The sequence below is a fragment of the Cheilinus undulatus genome, linkage group 14 (assembly GCF_018320785.1).
Source record: "Cheilinus undulatus linkage group 14, ASM1832078v1, whole genome shotgun sequence".
Classification (NCBI taxonomy): Eukaryota; Metazoa; Chordata; class Actinopteri; order Labriformes; family Labridae; genus Cheilinus; species Cheilinus undulatus.
In genome coordinates, this window is record NC_054878.1 from 23798006 (window position 1) to 23818644 (window position 20639).

General features: G+C 38.9%; 3 protein-coding genes across 6 annotated transcripts in view; 2 read left to right on the plus strand and 1 right to left on the minus strand.

Annotated features, from left to right (window-relative positions):
* Window positions 1-2798, plus strand: part of map7b (microtubule-associated protein 7b) — a 45276-nt gene extending 42478 nt beyond the window's left edge. For all 3 annotated transcript variants that reach the window (XM_041805546.1, XM_041805547.1, XM_041805548.1), the window contains 2 exons: window positions 85-263; window positions 1031-2798. In XM_041805546.1, the coding sequence (XP_041661480.1) occupies window positions 85-263; window positions 1031-1041 (190 nt within the window). In that variant the 3' untranslated portion in view covers window positions 1042-2798. The remainder of the gene's footprint in view (window positions 1-84; window positions 264-1030) is intronic.
* Window positions 2799-2924: 126 nt separating this feature from the next.
* Window positions 2925-7002, minus strand: armc1l (armadillo repeat containing 1, like). Of its 2 annotated transcripts, none has more exons than XM_041804512.1 (7): window positions 6883-7002; window positions 6307-6484; window positions 5851-5942; window positions 4385-4568; window positions 4168-4284; window positions 3652-3726; window positions 2925-3548 (listed from the first exon to the last, which is right to left on the minus strand). In XM_041804512.1, exons 2-7 carry the CDS (start codon window positions 6457-6459, stop codon window positions 3354-3356), a joined length of 816 nt encoding a protein of 271 aa, XP_041660446.1. In that variant the 5' UTR covers window positions 6460-6484; window positions 6883-7002; the 3' UTR covers window positions 2925-3353. The 2 variants fall into 2 exon arrangements, with proteins under 2 accessions (XP_041660446.1, XP_041660448.1); XM_041804514.1 differs by lacking the exon at window positions 6883-7002 and adding an exon at window positions 6834-6866.
* A 19-nt stretch (window positions 7003-7021) lies between these two features.
* mtfr2 (mitochondrial fission regulator 2) lies at window positions 7022-15066 on the plus strand. Its single transcript, XM_041804511.1, has 8 exons — window positions 7022-7168; window positions 8214-8392; window positions 8537-8641; window positions 8782-8906; window positions 10464-10660; window positions 10762-11053; window positions 11187-11370; window positions 14662-15066. The coding sequence occupies exons 2-8, from the start codon at window positions 8234-8236 to the stop codon at window positions 14704-14706; spliced, it is 1107 nt and encodes a 368-aa protein (XP_041660445.1). The 5' UTR covers window positions 7022-7168; window positions 8214-8233; the 3' UTR covers window positions 14707-15066.
* The last annotated feature ends 5573 nt before the right edge of the window (window positions 15067-20639 follow it).

Here is a 20639-nt window from a genome sequence, read left to right on the forward strand (position 1 = left end):
TTGAGATATGATTTTTGCTTATATCATTCAGCTCCGAGGGTAACATTGCCAAAAACCCTCCTTTCCATCTTCTGTTTTTCCCAGAGAGAACGGGGAGTTTGAAGAGGTGATCGTACTGCCTTCACATTCCAGGTTGTCTCCTCCTGAGGGAGAGGAGGAGCAGCAGCCGGAGGAGGAGAGAGTTCCCGTTATAGCCTTCAGGGAGAACGGTCTCCTTAAACCTCTCAGTGGGATGGAGGATATATCAGCCCAACAGGGACCAGGTCAGCAGCAGCATTTTTCTACATTACCTGTGCTTTTTTCAATCCCTGTTCTCTGTTCATCCTCTGCAATGTTGTGACAGAGAAAAACACATTTCAAATGTTGAGGATCTAAATGATCGATGGCTGAGCTAAAGCTAACACAAAGGTTAGCTTAACTTGGCTTTGTTTTAGCATAACAACATCAGATATATTCCTTATTATTCAGATAATGTCAGTTGAGATAACTGACTGGGCGAGAGGCTTTCAGTGAGTGCTGTTACAGAGTGCAACACTATAACTAACAGGCTTTGTCTTGATTATCAAGTTAGTATCTCACTCTAAAAAATGACTACAAAACATGTGGTCACTTGACTTTTTTCACTGCTTGCATGATAATTTGAAACATACAGATAAATTGTATAAAATAAAGAAGCTGGTTTGCTGTAAATTCAGGATTACACATGTAGCTGCAGCTACAAGAAAATATACATTGCTTGACATCATTTCAGTTCTGTGAAGTTGCACAACTGCCTGTTTCTTTCCAGACTTATGGGTGAATAAATGAAAACAAAAGGCTGCTGTCATGCATTTATGTTCATACCAATGTGTAGCTCTTGGGTAGCTATTTTGTATAAGAAATATCACACCTTAGGTTGTTCTGTTGTACTGAATAACAGCACAGCTGGGATTAAGGCCACAGGCTCAGTACCAAGATGAGCTGAACTAAGAGCACTATTTTCAGGCATATTTAAAAGAAACTGACATTTATTGTATTCCTTGGTTTTTAGACGTTGCTTGAGGCCCTTTCAGACCAAGATGACTCCACACCCAGAGAGACAGGAAATGAGGCCAGAGAGGTAACACAGAGCTGTTGGACTGAACCAAAGGGAGGGCTCGTAGCATCACAGCCAGACCTTTCCAGAGGTTTACCTTCTCACCCTCCTGTGACAGAAGAGCACCACAGCCATTTCCCAAAGAAGGTGTCTCCAAAGATCTCCCTTTAAGCATCTCCAGAGAGAAGTCTGTTGTCCCTCATCAAAGTTTCAGAGGAACAGATGGTCACTCATTACATTCTGTCACAGCCCAAACTACCCGTCTTTCTGAAGTGAATGTCCTAAAATCACTGGAAGGCTCTGGACGCCCATGCCATCTTGTGACTTTTGTGATGTATGTATGTGTGTGAGAGTGTGTGTGAGAATGAGAGACTACTAATAATGTAAACTGAGATCATCTGTAAAGTCTTCAGACATGATACTTGAAGAGATTATTCTGTTGATGTAGAAAATACCATAACAGATGAACTAAATCAGCAATGTGACATAATCACTGGCACTTAAACATCAGGTTCAGAAGTACAGGTTTCATGCCCTCAAACTAGAAGCTCATCGTTCTTCGTTGGTTTCAACATTTCTACTGAAAAGGTGTCAGGCGAGATGACATCAGTGCATGAATTTATATTAAAGCTACAGGCAAATGGGGTGTAATATATTTTGCTGAATAAGGCTGGGGTGTCAGAGCACGATGAAGTACGAGTTGAATAATGACTAAATGAAAATGCTCTTCTCAGAGAAATAGGGTGTAAACTTCAGATTTTTTAGTTTATTTAATTGATGTACAGATAAAATGATTCTTTGTTTTGTCCTCACCTCGTCGTCTTCTTTTTTCTTTACACTGAAAGTAAAAACTGCTTTAAGTAACACCCTTTAATGTGTTTATCCCAGTGCTACATCCTGTAACACGTTTATTTGAGCAGTGTTGGATGTTAACTTTTGTTTCAGCCAGGTGAGTTGATATTGATTTGTGTTCCAGGTGGTGTTAATTCTGTAATAATCTGAGTCATGATCTTATTTTGATGAAGGGTATAATAAGAAAAGCTGCTAATGTTGATGTTTCTTTGCCTTACAGCATCAGATGAAGAATGAGTTGACTCATTTCTTTTAAAAATGGGTATGCAGTCCCAGTATGAGCTTTGGCATTACAAGCCACATTCCTAAAGTCTCCAGTGGCTTTCTTTCCTTGATTTATTTAAAAAATATAAAAAGTATTATGTCTGCATGTCTGTGATATCAGAATTTAAAGGCAATAATGTTAAATTGGGTATTTCATACAGGGATTCATCATTAAAAACTGGACTAAACCATTGCACTTCTGTTATGTTCATTTCTATCTTCTGTCATCTCAAAGAAATGCTGCTCTCTTTGTTCAGAAACCTTTAATTTTTCCCAAATCTTGCAGTCGTACCTAATGGAAAGGTACTTCAGAAATATTACCCATGTCTGTCTTATGTCGGGCCTGTTCCTGTCACTAGTACACAGCATGCTATTATCAACATGCTAACTTGACTGAATTTCAAAGAACTGTCTTTTACAGAGGCTAAATCAATTGTTAAGTATAAACTTAGATATTCTATGGATATGTAAAAGTGGTATATTTTACTAAGACTGACCACAAGGCTTTGAAAGTAAAAAGCCCTTTTCTTCAGAGGGTCTGTGGGATGAAATCTTCGAGCAACTGTAAAACTGAAATCACTTTACAACTGTTGCAGCCGTACTCTTTGGCAAGTAAATAAAACTTTTTGAATTGATAAACCATTCACTGTTTTGGTCTTTCTTATAAATACTTTCCCTTTTAGATCCAGAAAAACACAACATAGGCAAATAATAAAAATGTGCACACGGGAAAAACATTTTGTGGGTTTATTTAAAATAAACTCCCTGAAACAAAGTAGGATATGAGAAAATGTTTTCCATCACCTTCAAAAGTAGAAACCTTTTTTTGTTTTTTACAAGTACAGAGAATTGTGTTAGTTTTTAAAGTCAGACAGAACATATTTACATTCAGTAAGAGTAATGGATTGAACAGCGTCAGCCAAGACCAAAAACATTTTTTCAAGTGTTTTTCAGTATTTACGAAGAAGAGAGGTAAAACAGGCTGTGATAACACATGTTGAGAATGAGGGTTTTTGTCACATGGTAATGTGAGTTGATGGCATTCACACCATGTACACACAACCAGGATGTCCAACTTCCAGTAATGTCCGCTTTAGTAACAATCAGCCACAGAAGTCTTTTGACCAAATGTTTTTCCTAAGGAATAGGACAGTTTAAAGTTTCACCAGTAGAAAGTTTTGGTTAGAAAACTGGCTGCAGCATTGAGCCAGCTTCCATTAGAATCTTCCTTTGCTGTGGTTCGGGAAATAGCTCGGTCTACTTCCCTCTCTGGACTGTCCTCCTCCTCTGGGAGGTAGTCTGGGAGGGCTGAGTTCTGTTGCACTTTTGCTCCATTTGGGTTCAGAGGGATAAAAACCTGTAGAAACAGTTTTAGAGGGAAGACACTTAGAGAATACAGCAAGAAAATACAGAAGAGTTTTTAACACTGCTGAAATGTGTGCACCATTTCTACAACTGACCTCTTCTCCAGCCTCATTCTTCACCACCTGTTGAGCTGACAACACCTTAGTGTCAGCAATGGCAGATGCCAGACTCTAAATTAGAGAGGAGCACAGACATTGGTTACTGGAGTTAAGGAAACTTTTTTCCTGCATGATATAGTACATTGACAATTCAGTAGTGATTATAAATAGAGGTAAAAAAAAACATTTTAAGTTATCAGTCACATAAAAGCAACAGACAATTAAATACTGCTGGGATACTGATGGAGTTAACATTTCAATACTGTCTTTGGTGTCATGAACACAAGATAATAAAGATTAAATTATGACCGTCTCATGCTGCATTGGTCTTATTTTTATATTGTTATTTTGATAGATTTATATTTTTCCCCCTTTATTATCATTTATTGCTTGGATTCAGAATGTTTAAGTATTGAGAGTGTTAAATTCAGAGAAATTCGTGTAGTTAAGATGTTTTTAAATCAATCAAGTTTAATAATCAAAATAGAGGTGATTATGATTCCTATATGTTACCTCCGTAGGCAGGTCTGATCGGATGCGGACGGTACATCTCTTAGAGGCCATCTGAAAGGTGAAACTGATCACACCTCTGACCTTCAGAAGAGCCTCCTCGCACAAACCCCTGTGGTCCTTTACATAAGAAAAACATTGTATTTTCAGATAACTGCCAGTAACAACAATTAGAGCTGTTATACCGGATTGTGTGTGTGCTTGAAGTCAGACTACTCACAGAGCTGTCCAGCCCCTGGATGTGCAGAGTCACAGACTTGGCTTTCTTGTTAGAGGAGTTGATGAAGAACTGGGGTTTCTTTCTCTTTGCTCTCTCGGGTGTGCGTGGCACAGAAGCAGGAGGTGAACTCAGAATGTCAAACACTTCCTGTGCCAAGGCTGTGATGTCAACTGAAAGACCCTCCCTGAGGAGAAATTTTGAGATGTATGAAGGCTGGTTACAGATCTCTAAAAGGCTATTTACATCTTCATTGCACTCAAAGTGATTGAAGTGAAATATACTGCAATTTTTCGGAAGAGGATTAGGGCCAGAGATGAAGGAAAAAATAATGCTGTGTACTTCGCTATTATAGTTGAAATTGTGAATGTACTGCACCAAACACAGATATAAGGGAGTAATTCACGAATCCTGTGCGAATAGTATTTATGGCAATAAATGGCTAATCTTGGCTGTGTCCACAAAATGCCTTGTGTTGATGACCATGTGAAACTTTACTTAGAAACTGGATCTAACTAACAGCATGATTCTTTCTCTTTCAGCTCATAAACAGTGTCAAAAATCAGCTGTTTCATTATAGTATAAAGTAATGTGATGCATTTGCAGGGGATAAACAAAGTCAATGTAAACCAACAAATTTATTGACATTTCTGAGGGAAAACATGAAGATGTTTCATGACAGCTGAGGGAAAACATGAAGATGTTTCATGACAGCAACAATGAAAAACGTGTTTTTTATTTCTTCATTCCATACAAAATTGCAGTGTAGTGCCTACCGTGTTTTGCAGGTGACACTGTCTTTGTGCATCCTACACATACTGTTAGGTAGAATTTAAAAAGACAACATGTGCACGAGTGCTCTTTTTTTCTTTTTTATAATTTGCAGCAAGCTGTTCATGATAAAAACGCATCAAGGTCGAACCAGCCACCTGTGTGTATCTGCAGCTGATTGGATGGAAAGTAAGAGAAATAGGAAGAGGAGTGCTGTCCGTCCTGTTAGTAGATGAAAAAAAAATGTCCACTTTTTTCTTGAAATTGTAATTCAACTGATTATTGAAAATTTCTACTTTATTCTCAATATTTAAACTTTTTCCCTTCACTTTGATTTTAATCTTGAAACTGTATTTCAACTTTATTCTTGTAATTACGACAGTATTCTCATCATGTATACTTTAATCTTGAAGTGCACAGCATTATTTTTTCCTTCACCTCTGGTCCTAATCCTCTTCCATATAATTCAGTCTGATCACCAGGCTAAATCTAATTTTAAATTCAGAACTGAGTCCATTTCATGAGATAAAAACTTGTAAGGTTCTTCTGTCCACAATTACAGTTAGGCTACACATGTATTTTTTCAGCAGCATTGAGCAGAAAGTGAAAACAAAATCCAGAAATGAGTATCGTGCAGTTCACAGTTTTAACAGGTATCAATTGATATTATTGATATCAACTGATTATCGCAGCCTTACCTCCCAATTAGGTTCTCCAAGCTCACCATCATACCCAGTTCATTCTTCATGGTGGTGATATTGGGGGACAGCTCAGCCAAGTAGCGCAGAGTCTGAGAGCAAACAGGAATGCTGAAGAGGTTACATTACAACTACAAACAAGGCAACACAGCTACCAAACACGTTAAAACAGGAAAATAACATCCAATAGCTGGTCATTTGAGTAAGATGTGTTAATAAATACTACTTACATTTTATGGTTTATCAGAGGCTAATAAAGCATTCATGGTATGAACGATCCATCAGTCTTAACATGTACAATAACTTGATCACAAACATACATGTGGCTGTTAAAGTGTTACTACTGAAGAGGTTCTATACTACTCCTTGAAGACACAACAGTGATCCACATTAATAGCAAAAGGAATAGTACAATCAGGTAAAACAACCACCTGGAGACCAAAATCTGTCACCCACCTGAAGAGTTGCAAGTAGCACGTCTGGGTTCTGGTGGTCCAGGAAGAGAACCAGACCGGGGAGACAGCCCTGATCCTGGACTATCACCGCACGGTTCTGCGGTTCTGAAGCCAGGTCCCGAAGCTGAGTCACAACTGACAGTGCATCCATCATGGTTGCTGCTTAAACAGATCTAAAACTGTGGTTTAATTGAAAAGATTAGATTCTTACACGCGTTTGTTGACTGCAAAAGCACAATATTTATACCACGAAGTTTCTGACATACGTTACAGTCCTACAAATGTAACATATAAACTTGCGATTTCAGCCCCCGCGGACTGTTCAGTGGCTTGTTTATAGCATGTATACAACTGTTGTTTCGACGAGCCTCAACGCTGACGATAACGTCAACGTAGCTAGCTAAATAAGCTAACGTTAGCTTTACAGGCTTGTCAAAAGTTGACCAACACGTGAAAAAAAACACTTCCGTGGTAAGTTGTGGGTTTTATACAATCACTTTGATGTGCAGCTAACCGTTAAAAAATTACCCAAACAGATGCAATAAACTTGAAACTACGTTGCGACATATTTTCTTACCTAGTACAAGAAGCTGCTCGTGCACGAAAATACAAATTTGGTGCAATCGTCGTCAAGTCATGACGTAGTCGCACGCTATTGGCTCCTCGCAGCCTTCTATCCAATCATACGGGGGTTTGCTGCTGCAGCTTTATTTGATTCACAGGGCTTTTCCTGGATGCGGGAGCGGAGAGAGAACCTGCAAACACCGTTTACTTATCAGTTAGAGTTTTTTAGACAGATTACATTAAAACTATTGGATGAATGTAATTATTGATTTCTGCTTCGACAGGTTAACGACATCCCGGTAAGTTTCTTCCTCACTCATATTCGCTTACCTCGCATGTTTCTACTCGTCGCACGTTGTAGTTTTGATGAGCCATGCAGTTTCACAGAGGGACACACTGCGGTGCTAATGCGGAGTACCTGCACGGCTCAGAACAAGGTTACTCTTTTAGGTCAAAACTAAAATCCCCTACAAACTGGCTTTAATGGCGCTTAATTTAACTTAAAGTGTGTCAGCATCCAACGGTACAGAAGGAGAAAGCTTCCTGTCCGAGCATGAGTTTGTTATGACACCAGCTGGCACTGTGACGGTTTGCTCAAAATGGACCTCAGGGACTGAGTGTTTGAAACTTGACCAGACTATGCAAAATTTGCCCTTTTACTTCTTAAAATCATGACAAAATGTAACTCACTAAATTCCAATGAAACTGTCATGGTTGTTTGTGTGTTTGCTGTTGTTTCATTTCATGGAAACAGTGTGTGAGCAACTTGAACCATCACCAACAGAGCTATAGATTATCTTAAATATTTACATTTGTCAGAAAATACAGCGTTATGAAGGTAACATTTACCCTTCTTGCAATGATGTACAAAAATGCACTGTATAAACCGACCAAGGAATTATGAAACTTAATGAAATAGCATTAAATACTTTTGATAGTATTTGTTTTTTAAAAACAATCTCTGTAAACCCTATTTGTGAATCCCAGTAGACCAGCTGTTTGTGGAACATTCTGATTCCAAGAACTACGGCACGCTCAAAGTTATTTAAATCCCCTTTTTTCCCTTTTCTGATGCTCAGTTTGTTTTGGTCATGACCATTTCTACATGCCTAAATGTCCTTGTTGCTGCCATGTGATTGGATGATTAGATGTTGACTTTAATAAGCAGCTGGACAGCTATACTTTTAATAGTTCTTGTTGAGTGTATTTAAAGCTAATAAAACTGGACTGATTGATTTTTCCTGAACAGCTGCATTTTCAGTTAGTCTAGCAGCGTCCATCCATCTGTTGTTTTCCCTTACAGTGCAGTGTCAGGGTTTAATGTTTTCTTTTGTTTTGTTTCAGGTGAAAAATATGTGACTTTGATGCCAAATTCTGTGTTGGGGTCTTATCAAATCAGTCAGCAAGAAGGGGAGCTTTGCAGTCAGCTGGTGAACAAAGAAGTCACTCCAATGTCTTTAGTGGAAGATATTGTGCATGTGCTGCGCATCGTCCTGGAGTACTTTGGAGTGCATCCAGACATGGTAACAATACACACATATAAACACACACCTATGTTCTAATAGTCTGACTGGTTGTCAGATTAATGGTTCCCTTAAGTGAGTGAATTCATAAGAAAAGGTATTTTTAACTTTGGTCATTTTTGTGTTTTTTTTTCTGGCCTGTAGCTGGTACCAGTGTGGGACAGTCAACTGTGTGGTCAGTATCGCAGCATTGTGCGGATGATTGGGACTAACCTCCCACTGGCTCCTGCATCACGCGTTCACTTCCAGGTAGCTTTACTTGTGTTACTGTCCTTAATGAGCAGGGATTTATATCTGTATAATTCATAACTGTCTTTCAGCATTCGTTGTTTTGTTATGCAGTAGTTGTCACAGATTGTAATCCAATCTTGTGAATCTTTTTCCCTAAGGTTCCCATGCTCAGCTACAAGTATCATGGTCATGATGAAATCACCACAGGAGCACCTTCCATCCCCTCATTAGCCGACGTGATGTGGGTGTTTGAAGATGAAGGGGACAGCTTTGCAAGGACAAGGTAAGAACTCAAACAGACTGATACAGAGAGACACAACTGAGGTAATGTCTCCCGCGGTGATCACACCGGAGACTATTGAAAAGCAAAACCACACTGACTGTTTATCAAATGAAATCTTCGCTCTGCACTCTGGCTGGTCAGTAGTTCATGGATTTGAAAACTTGAGAAAAACAATGAATACTTCTGCTGAAAGTTTCGCTTTGGCATTGCAGTATTTTTGGTTTGATTCTGATGCTTCAAGCAGCTAAGCGGTAGTAAAGAAGAGTATTGACAGTCTCTATCCAGAGGAGAGCAAGACAATAGACGAGTCAGTAAGTGTCCTGCGTTATTTTTTGTGTTGTATATGGCAAGTCAGGTGAGGGTCTGTGTCCATAGCAGTATTATGAGCTGGCACCCCCAACCTCACTTTCAGAGCACTTTTTACCTGCATTTATTGTTGCTGGGCTGTGAAAGTTGACTTCAGCTTCCCAATTCCTCTATTACTGTTCACAAAGCTGATATCAGAAGCCCCACCCCTTCTTGAAAATACATCTGATGTTTAGGGTGTTTGCATTGGTTTAGAGTTTGTGCTGCCAGTGCAAAAAGCAGCGATGATGGACACAGACCTTTGCATAATTGATGAATAATCATGTATAATGTATACATTTCTGTGGGTTATGTAATAATACTGTTTAGTGTTGCCACTAAGAGTAGCTAACCTGGCACACCAGATGGATTTGTTTCACACATCCATCTGGAAAACCTTCGATATACAGTGTTTGGGAAAGGGCAGAGCCTTTGAAAAAAACTTGGACGGTGATTGTATGAACGTTCTGTCCGTCACATCTTTACAGGCCAATCAGAGCTACAAAACACGTGACGTGGTCACCGCTACCAAGGAATAAACTCCATACAGAACTGCATAACGTGAACCATGGCGACTATAGACATGTCAGTACACGACTTTTGTTGTTTTTGAAAAGAAAAAAACTCAATGCTTTTCCTTGTTCTTCTTTTAACAAAGAAGTGTCACAAAGTTATGATAAAACTGGCGCCATAGCAGCATCCGCGCTAATGCCTTCCGCCATAATTGCACTGGCCTCTTGTTGCTGCTTGCCTAGGTCATGACTCCACCAAGCCCGGAAGTACTGCCCCTCATTGCTGATTGGTCCTGTCACTTTCTAACCGGGCCCAAATGGTTCAGATGGGAGCTTTGCAAGATGGATTCGCCAGTGAGAAACAAAGAAACGGGTGTATCCATCTGCTTTGGAAAGTTAAAGAATAGCCATATCAATCACATATCTTTGACCATCAAGACAGCCATCAGGGATGTATCAGTGTCAGGGTCCGTTTTTCCCCTTATGCATGGAAAAAAGCTTAGTGAAGTGAGCAAGTAATGCATTTGCAACACTTAGAGTGATTGAGATATAAAATCCTGTCCTCATGGACAAGAAGATGTCAAATACTGTTTCCAAGCAATTCAGTTCTCATGATTAACAATCTAAAGCCTCAAAAATATGATAATAAACTGTATATGAGTTTAGATAAAAAGAAAAGCCATGTGTGATATCTCCATAGGAACCATTTACCAGCAAAAAAGCGAAGTAATGGAGATGTGCTGAGGTTCCCAGGGCCGTATCAGCCCCAAAGAGGAGGCCAGTCTTTAAGACGGACAGCTGATCCAGATGCCCTTAAGAAGATCAGCGCGCTGGAAAATGAGCTCCTAAAACTACGAGCTCAGATAGCCATGATTGTTACTGCCTCTCCTGACTCAGGTACTAAAATTTGTTACCTACTTTGACTGTTCCACATGCCATATCCTGATTTATGCGAGTTAATTTAATCAACTTTTTGTGCTGTTTCTTAATTTTTCCAGGTCTCCCTGAGTCCCACAATTCACCAGCTTTGATGTCTCCTCCTCCTCAGCCAACTCTTACCTCTACGCCTCGCTGTACTGCTCCTCCTCCTCCACCTCCACCTCCACCTCCTCCACCACCTCCTCCTTGTAGTAGTGCCTCCTCTGTGTCAGAGCTGATCCACCAGCGTAGAACAAATGGAAAAGGGCTTGATAAGAGTCAGCTAAGACCTCAGAAACAAGCCAAAGGGATACCATCCATGTTGGATGTTCTTAAAGACTTAAATCAAGTTAAATTACGTTCAGTGGAGAGGTAGGCTTTAGAATGGTTCCTAGTTCAGCTCTACCAATATTTATAACCTGAAATGTTCATAATTATATCCAAATAGGGGATCATTTTACAGCATCTGTTTTACTGATAATTTTTTCCCCTCCTGTCTTTGTAGATCACCGGGAGGAACGCCGGCTAGGAAGAGACACAGTAAGGGAGGACCTGCATCACTCAGTGACCCAGCTGCTCTTATTGCTGAAGCACTGAAGAGAAAGTTTGCCCAGCACCGGCATAACAATTCTTCAGACAAAGAAAACTCTCTCGAGCTTTCACCTTTTGGCAGTCCAGAAACACACAAGGTTTGTTTCCCACATGCATCTTCCTGTAGCTTTGCTTGTTTTTAAAATGTGAATTGATTGGATTTTGGTTTTGAATATGAGACGGAAAGTCCAAAGGAGAACTAAGTTTGAGTCTCATGGTTCTGTTAGTGATAATAACTGTAGCCCCTTTTCACAGCAGAAATTTTTAATTGTCAAAGTTGGTAACATTTTTACAAGCATTTTCACATTAGGCCGATTGCTCCTTCCTCCGGTCTCATCTGCTGGTCTTCATCTTCATGTTTGAATTCATTTTCTCTCATTAGTTTACACTCAGTAACCTATAATGAAAAAGTAAAAACAGATTTTTAAAAATTTATTAAAAATAAAAACCTGAAATATCACATTGACGTCAGTATTCAGAACCTCAAGTTTTATGAATACGACACCTCAAGCTTTGCATACCTGGACTGGGGGATTTTCTGCCATTTTTCTATGCAAATTCTCTCAAGCTCAGTCAGGTTGGGAGGGGCCGTTGGTGGACAGCCAATTTCAAGTCTCTCTGGAGATGTTTGACGGGGTTCAAGTCAGGGCTCTGGCTCGGCCACTCTAGGACATTCACAGAGTAGTCCCTAAGCTACATCTGTCTTGACTTGTCTGTGTGCTTAGGGTCATTGTCATGTTGGAAGGTGATCATTCAGCTCAGTCTGAGGCCCTGAATGCTGCAAAACACCCCACAGCATGATGCTGCCACCACCATGCTTACTGTTGGGATTGTATTGGGCAGGTGATGAGCGGTGCCTGGTTTCCTCCTGGCATAATGCTAAGGATTGAGGCCAAGTAGTTCAATCTGAATTTCGTCAGACCAGAGAATCTTGTTTCTTTCAGTCAGTCCCTCAGATGCTTTTTTGTAAACTCCAAGCAGGCTTTCATGCGTTTATTACTGAGGCCACTCTGCCCATCTCCACACAGGATCTCTGGAGCTCCGTCAGAGTGACCATCAGGCTCTTGGTCACTTTATTGCTCATGCTAATCCCCCGGGTTGCTCAGTTTGACCAACGACAAGCTCTTGGAAGACTCTTGGTTGTGCCAAACATCTTCTTGCTCTTTGGAACCTTCAGTGCAGTTCAATCAAATTAATTTACAACAGGTAGACTCCATTCAAGGTGTAGAAACATCTCGGCAAGGATTCAGAGAAATGGGAGGAACCTGATCTAAATTTTGTGTTGTTGCAAAGGATCTGAATGCTTATGCCAAAGTGAAATGCAGTTTCTTTTTTGATCAATTTGTAAAACTTCTGATTCCTTGTACCATTATGGGGTGCTAAGTGTAGATTAATGAGAGAAAAAAATAATTTAAACCATTGTAGCATCAGGCTACAACAAAACAACACTGATAAAGTAAAGGGAAGCTAATTCCAGAATGCACTGTGTATTCATCACATAACACGTAGCAAAATCTTTGTATTTAAGTTTGTCTTTCATTTAGTTGCAACTTTTGATTAGTTCTTTTTGTCTATTTAAAAATAAGTCAGTTTTTAATTTCACTTTTAATATATAGGCATATGGCATTACATGATGTATTTTTGGTGGTTCAGGTCCCAGGGAGAGCAAAAACTTCTCATTTGGGTCTTGAACTGAATACTTTTGGGACCCCTGGCATGAAAAGGAGCCATGCTGCACAAATAGAACTTTTTTAAGGGATGGGAGATGTTTAGAATTGCCTTTTCATCTTTAGTAGCTGACAGCTTCCTGTACACAAGCACCATTGCGTTCACATCTCCAGTGCAATGTGCTCAAGAGCCAGGCTTGGATCCAGGCCTGGGTCCCTAAAGTGAAAGCTACCTTACACTGTCATGGCACATATCAAACTAAATTTAAACGACTCATTATTTGTCATTTTATAAATGACAAAGCTTTCTCTCATAAAGTAGAGTGCTGTGAAAAAATATTTGCCTCCTTTCTGATTCCTGATTTTTTTGCATATTTATCACACTTAAGTGTTTCGGATCATCAAACCGATTTTTATATTTCACAAAGACAACCCAAGTAAATACAAATGCAGTGTCTGAATAATTATTTAATTTTTCAAAGGGGGAAAAATCCATACCTATCTGACCCTATGTGGAAAAAGTAATTGCCCCCGAACCTAATAACTGGTTGTGCCACACTTGGTAGCAATAACCGAAATCAAAAGTTTAAGATAACTGGTGATGAGTCTTTCATATCGCTTTGGAGGAATTTTGTCCTGCTGCATAACCCAAGAGCTCTTGAGCTTGAGGGCATGAACTGATGGCTAGACTTTTGCCTTCAGGATTTTCTGGTAGACAGCAGAATTCATTGTTCCATGGTCCAGGTCCTGAAGCAGCAAAGCAGCCCCAGACATCGCACTGCCACCACCATGTTTAACTGTTGGCATGATATTCTTTTTATCAAATGCTGTTATTTTTATTCCAGATGTAACGGGCCACACACCTTCCAAAAAGTTCACTTTTGTCTCGTCAGTCCACAGAATATTTCTCCAAAAGTCTTGGGGGTCATCAAGATGTTTCTTGGCAAATATGAGACGATTCTTTGTGTTCTGTTTTTTGTCAGCAGTGGTTTTGGATTTGTGATTTTGGATAACTGAGGCCAGTAAGGCCTGCAGTTCTTTGGTTGTGGTTCTGGGTTCTTTTGTGACCTCCTGGATGAGTCATCATTGCACTCATGGAGTAATTTTGGTTGGCCGATCACTCCTGGGAAGGTTCACCACTGTCTGCAGTTTTCTCCATTTGTGGATGATGGCTCTGCCTGTGGTTCGCTGGTGTTCCAGAGCCTTGAAAATGGCTCTGTAACCTTTTCCAGGCTGATAGATTTGAATCACTTTGTTTCTCATTTGTTCTTGAATTTCTTTGGATCGTGGCATGATGCGTTTCTTTTTGAGATCCTGTAGCCTATTTCACTTTGTCTGACAGTTTCTATTTAAGTGATTTCTTGATTCAACAAATCTGACGGTAATCAAGCCTTAGTGTGGCCAGTGACATTGAACTCAGCTTTCCAAAATCTGTGGTTAATCACAGTTAACTCATGATTTAACAAGGGGGGCAATTACTTTTTTGCATAGGGCCAGATAGGTATGGATTTTTTCCCCCCTTAAAAAATTGAACAATCACTGTATTTTGTAGTTACTTGGGTTGTCTTTGAAGGATAAAAATCGGTTTGATGATCAGAAACATTTAACTGTCATAAATATGCAGAAAAACTCAGGAATCAGAAAGGAGGCAAATACTTTTTAAAGGCACTGTAAGTGGATCAGGGCAGTCACAGGTCTCCTAATCTCCTGCTTCTCTTTCAGGTTCCTCTTCACACCAGACGCAGTCAGGGACGCCTCCACCTCTGATCCTGTTCAACCGCGTCTTTTAACATAAAAATGTTAAAAATCAAACATCCTTCCAGACAAATGCAGCCGACTTTGATCGCCTTCACACACCAATTGTTACTGCAGCTAAAATCTTACATTTCTTTTTATTTTTGTTGTCTGTTCTTTTATTCTCTTTTAAAAGTTTATTTTACATGAACAAAGAGAACAGCTATTGTTAATTTTTCTTTGTTGGGAAGCTTGAATGTATATTTTCTGTCACGGTGAATACTGTAAAGAAAGGTTTTGGTACTTTTGCTTTTGTGCTAATGAGTTTTATGTTTCCAGTGTTATTCATGCATTTGTGATATGTTCATAAAGAACAATGTGTTTAAACAAGAAGACACTGTGTCTTGTAGCTATCTGCCTTCATGTCTCTCAAGTCGCTAAATGAGGCCTTAATTCTTACCTCAACCAATGAGAGTAGTTACAGTGGGCTAAAAGGTTGACACAGATCTACTCTATGCAACTGCTGTTCTAGGCTTTATTTTATTAAAATGTTTTAACTACACATCAGGTTTTGTTGGCTCTTGTTTGCATTTTAAAATGACAACATTTCCACCCCTTATCGTAGTTTAAACTTTTAGAAATTTTTCACCTTTTACAGCATCTTCATCTTTAAAAGTGCAACACAGCTGTCAACACATGAAAAGTCATGCATGCTGGCACTCTATATTTCTGCTTTATGTGAACATTTTTCTTATATTACTATAAAGATCTATAGAGTAAAGTGTATGGATCAGTCACCAATTAGCAGTTTTTATTACCTCCACCAAGGAGGTTATGTGATCAGCAGGGTTTGTTTGTTAGTTTGTTTGTTTGTTAGCAACATAACTCAAAAAGTTGTGGACAGATTTTGATGAAATTTTCAGGAAATGTCAGAAATGACATATGGAAGAACTGATTAGATTTTGGGAGCGATCTGGATCACCGTCTGGATCCAGGAATTTTTTAAAGGATTCTTTACTAGTGGGAGATAGGGCTAATGGCGGATCTCTGCGCTCTCCGAGTGCTTTTCTAGTTTTATAAGGATATAATTGGAAGTTGTAAGGATAAGAAACCGAAAATGGCTTATGTCAAGAAAAGCTCAACAAAACAGCCCTTTTTTATTACATAAGTATCTTAAGAGGCAAGTCATGAATTAATTAAACATTTATGAAGTGTAAAGAAATACCATCATTAACCCCATTAAAGATACTGTATCGATTAACAATACAACATAACTGCATGTGTATGGATTATGAATAAATTAGTGATTTTGGTAACAGTCCTTAGATGATCAGTTAAGCTTTGCTAATGCTTAAAGTTCCTGCAATTGAAATCCAAAATTTGTGTCTTAACACACTAGATATGTTGGAATAAGTTGTAAACATGTGAAAACACTTAGATCTACGTGTGACTGAATTTTGTCTTTTAGAAAGTTGTTCCACCATGTCACTGGTCCCTATGGGGAATTCCCTGCCCTCTTAATGCTACAACTAAAAAACCCTCTCTTTTTTTTTTGACATCTAAAGATGATACCTGCTACATACCCCCAAAAAGTTGGGGCAGGGACAAGAGTTGATTAGGAAAGTTGTTGAATGCTTAATAAACAACTGGAACATTTCACAGGTAGGTAGGCATATTTAGCAGGGCACAAAATAATAAGTTACAACAGGTTAAAACTATTTTTTATCATCTAAAAGTCTTATTTGGAAAATGAGATGAAGCTGGTGGGCTTTTTGTTGGGATTGGGGTTTGGGTTCAAGAGTGTTTTTTCTTTCAATTATCACAAGGGGGCACTGTGACAAAGGGATGATGCTGATGAATGGATGAATTAAGGCTTGATGATCATCCCAGTTTTTATAAGAAAAATGGGATAAAGTTGCAGTGTCCAGATGCACAAGCCTGATTGAGACCTATCCACACAGACTCAGTGCTGTGATTGCAGCCACAGGTGCATATACTAAATAGTGACTTGAAGAGGCTGAATATGTATGCAGGTTGTATGAGATACTGAAATATTCAAAGCAAATAAATGTCAGCGATCATTTTCACCAAATACAACAGTAAAATCAATGTTTAAACTCCACGAGTGTGAAGGTTAAAAAAACCAACAATGGTAAAGTAAATTACAGGTAAAGTGTTATTAATCTACGATAGAGGTGTGCTGTTCTGACCGCTTAAATGGCAGTAAAAGTGCCATTGTGATCTGTATCACTATTTTGAATGACACTGAGACTTCAGTGCTAATATGGACAAAAATGAGCTGGAGGAATGTTTTAGTTCCTTGAAAAGGTTCTAGGGACTGAAAAACCAAATTCCTATTGGTGGGAATGAAATTTTGTTAAATATACTCATAAATTCCATCCATACTGTTTATTGATATAAAGATAGAAATTTTGATATGAAAAAGTGATCCACATGAAGCAGTCCAATAAGATTACACTATATCAGGTCACAGCTTTACAGTAAACTGCTCCTCTGTGGGTTGTTTGTCTAAGCGTTGATGACAGAGGGCGCTGTTTGATTCTTGGTTGGAATTAAAATCTATGTCAAACCATGAACTTTCATATTAGATGAAAAAAAAATAAACCTAAAGCAACTTTGTCTCAAGTTAGTTGTTGATATTAGATTAGAAGTATATGTTGAGTGAAGTATTTACTTAATTACTTTTTAAAAAGCATCAAGAAATGAGTCAAAAATAAATTCTAAAAGCCACAACCAGGAGATCCAAGCTTTCTGCCAGCAACATCAAAGCGACCTGTTGTTTGGCTTTCAGAAAAACACGATGGTCAGCCATGCACATAGCAAGAGAATGATTCCAAATTTCTTCCCAGAACAGCTGCTGCTTTGAATTTTAGGTTAGGTCAAACCTTATAGTAAATAACCTGGAAGGAGGACCGTATTTTCTTGTTGTTTTTGCACATTAAGGACAGGTCATATTTCACTGTGAAAGCCCCTTAGATATCAAGAGTAGCCACTCAGTACTCAGTACTTTGAGTACATTTTAAATGACTTACATTTTACTTTTATTGAGTAGATTTATAGACCAGTACTTTTACTTCTACTCAAGTAAATTCTAACCAGAGTAACTGTACTTTTACTTGTACTTAACTGTACAATAGTCCAAATTTATTTTTCTGTGCTTTCAAAAGAGCAGCCATGTGGCAGCTGAGATAGACAAAACATCTGTTCTATCAGGAAAACACTTCGCCAGCTATAGTCAGCCACACCAGGAATAGAACAGTGGCAACAAGGGCCATGGCACAGCGCATCCACATCTGACCGGCACTGGTGTGGGTTTGTTTATAGAAAATAATTTGGGTGACTGTTTGGACGTGTGTCAGAAGGCGCTGAAGTGCTTTGGGTTCAAGGAATGGACATTTTTAGATAATGAGTGTTAAAAGAGCTGTAGACAGCTATGCTGGGCAGTGAGTGAGTTACACCGGTAAAAAAAAAGCATTACCCATGCTATGGGCACTATACACCCTCACACCATCACAGATGCTGGCTTTTAAACTTTGCCTTGATGAGAATCTGGATCGCCCTGTTCCTCTTTAGCTCAGAGAACATGATGGCCATTGTTTCAAAAACAATGTGAAATGTGGAATCTGCAGAGCACAGCTCACTTTTCTACTTTATGTCAATGTCAGATGAGTTCTGGTCCAGAGAAGTTGGTGATGTTGCTAGATGTTGTTGATAAATGGCTTTCACTTTGCATGGGGTCTCAACTTATGTTTGTAGATGAAGTGAAGTACTGAGCCCTGATCATTTTGATGATATTGTGCACCATGGATAGGGAAATCTCTAAATGAGTGATTGCACATTGAGGATCTTTGGACTATTTGCCCATGCAGTCTTTTACAAAGCTGAGAAATTTGCACCATTGTTGACTGTGAGCAACTGAGCCTTTTAGGAGTGCTCTGTTTATTTCCAGTCATGGCACTATCACCTGTTACCAATTTACCCTCTGACCTGTGGAGCACTCCACAACTTTCCTGGTCTTTAGTTGCCCCTGTCCCAACTTTTTTTGGAATACGTCGCAGACAGAAAATTTGGAATTTGTGTGTATTTCCACAAAATAACAAATTTCATCAGTTTGAACATGACATATTTTGTGTTTTTGCTGTATTCATTTGAATATAGGTTTACATGGATTTTCAGATCATTCTGATATTTACATCTTAAATGTTCCATTTTTTTGGAATTGGGATTTTATTTATTTATTTATCTATTTTGTCCCAGTGGCTGGGTAGGCATGGAATAAAGTGTCGAAGCAAGTTGTGCACCTCATGAACCTTCTTGAGTACATTTTGTTTTGACTTAAATGAGTTATAGCTGTTTAGAGAAATAGAGGAGGGTTTACACAGAGTTTTATGAAAGAGGACTTTAATGTTCATTCTTACAGCACAAAAAGGGGAAGTGAATGGACTACACAGAAATGTAAAGTTGGACTTTGGGGAAAATTATCAGAGAGTTTGTAAAGGTCAAGGTCCCAGTTCTTTTACTGAACTCAAAAATATAAACATGAGTTAATGCCCATGGTAAAACAGTTTGTTCCTCAGTAAACTAGTCAGTGCAGAGTTTAAAGAGGAACATCCAAACAACAAGCAACAGTTTGTGAATAAGCACCTGTACCATCATGTGTGAAATAACAATAATAATTATATAAATGTAGTAATAAAGTAATGAGGATGAATTGCTTCATCCTTTGCTAAATGCCTAGTGTAAGTGAGAACAAAAAATGGGGAAAGGGGGAAACATGCTGTTAAATCCCAGTACAAGAAAACACATTTTTTTGTGACAGTTTATTAAGTAAGGAAGAAATAAATGAGATCACAATGTGAAGATGTATCCATCGCTCAGTCAGTTACTGCTTGTCCTCTTGGGTGCCGGTTAAGGGTGAGATATGGTATAAAGACTAGACTAGACTACTATAGAGACTGTGCATGCGCCGGATGTGTGAGGATGCTGGCGTGTTTGTCGCCGCTTCACAGTCCTAAGAAAACTGTCTGCTTTCTCTTAACATCGATTATTTCTTGTAGTTCTGCTGTTCCTCTGCTATTGCTAAACCATCCAATCGAGTCTGTGGGCTGTCCTCCTCCTCCTCTTCCTCCTGCTCCTCCTCAAGACTGTGGGGAAACAACAGAGATGTTCAGAATGACTGACTGCATTTTTCTGCACTTGTGTAGCCCCACCCCATGCCCAGATATTTGAGTTTTTTAAAGTGACAAAAGCACTCTTTTGGATGAATTTATAGTGGATAAAATATGACAAAGTGCTCCTTAGAGTGTCCTGAGGCGGACAAGATGTGACAAAGTGCTCTCTCGGGTGTCTTTTAGGTTTGAAAAAGTGTACAAAGTGCTCTCTAGGGAGTCATTTAGAGGGGGAAGCATGACAAAGTACCTTCTTTTGTGTCCTGTAAGTGGACAAAAGTTGATAAAATGCTTTTTTTAGTATCCTCTGATGAAAGAAAAAAGGTGATGAACATAAAAGCCTTGTGTTACTGTAGTCTCAGTGAAGCTCTCTTTTACCAATGCTAGTAGTCAAGTCATCCTAATTACGTCCAGATTGAAAGGACGCACAGAGCTACAGAAGAAGAGATGAGATAAAAATAACAAAATTAGTAAAATATGTTGGATTATGAGAAATTGAAAATACTTCATAGTATTTATTTAAATACTTTAATTTGTCTTTTCATCCTCAGCTATGTTCATCTGGAATTTTTGTTACTGTCATGTGATCTGTAACGTGTTTGGATGTCATTTTTTTGTATTTTTAATGGGCATTGCAAATTAGCTCAAGCTACATACTTGTCACTATACAAATAAACATTAAAATAAATAAATAAAAATACATTTTGTTGTGCAGCTTCTAATCTTCCTTTAGTTGAAAGGTGTAAAAAAAAAAAAAAAGCTTGTCTGACCTGTAAT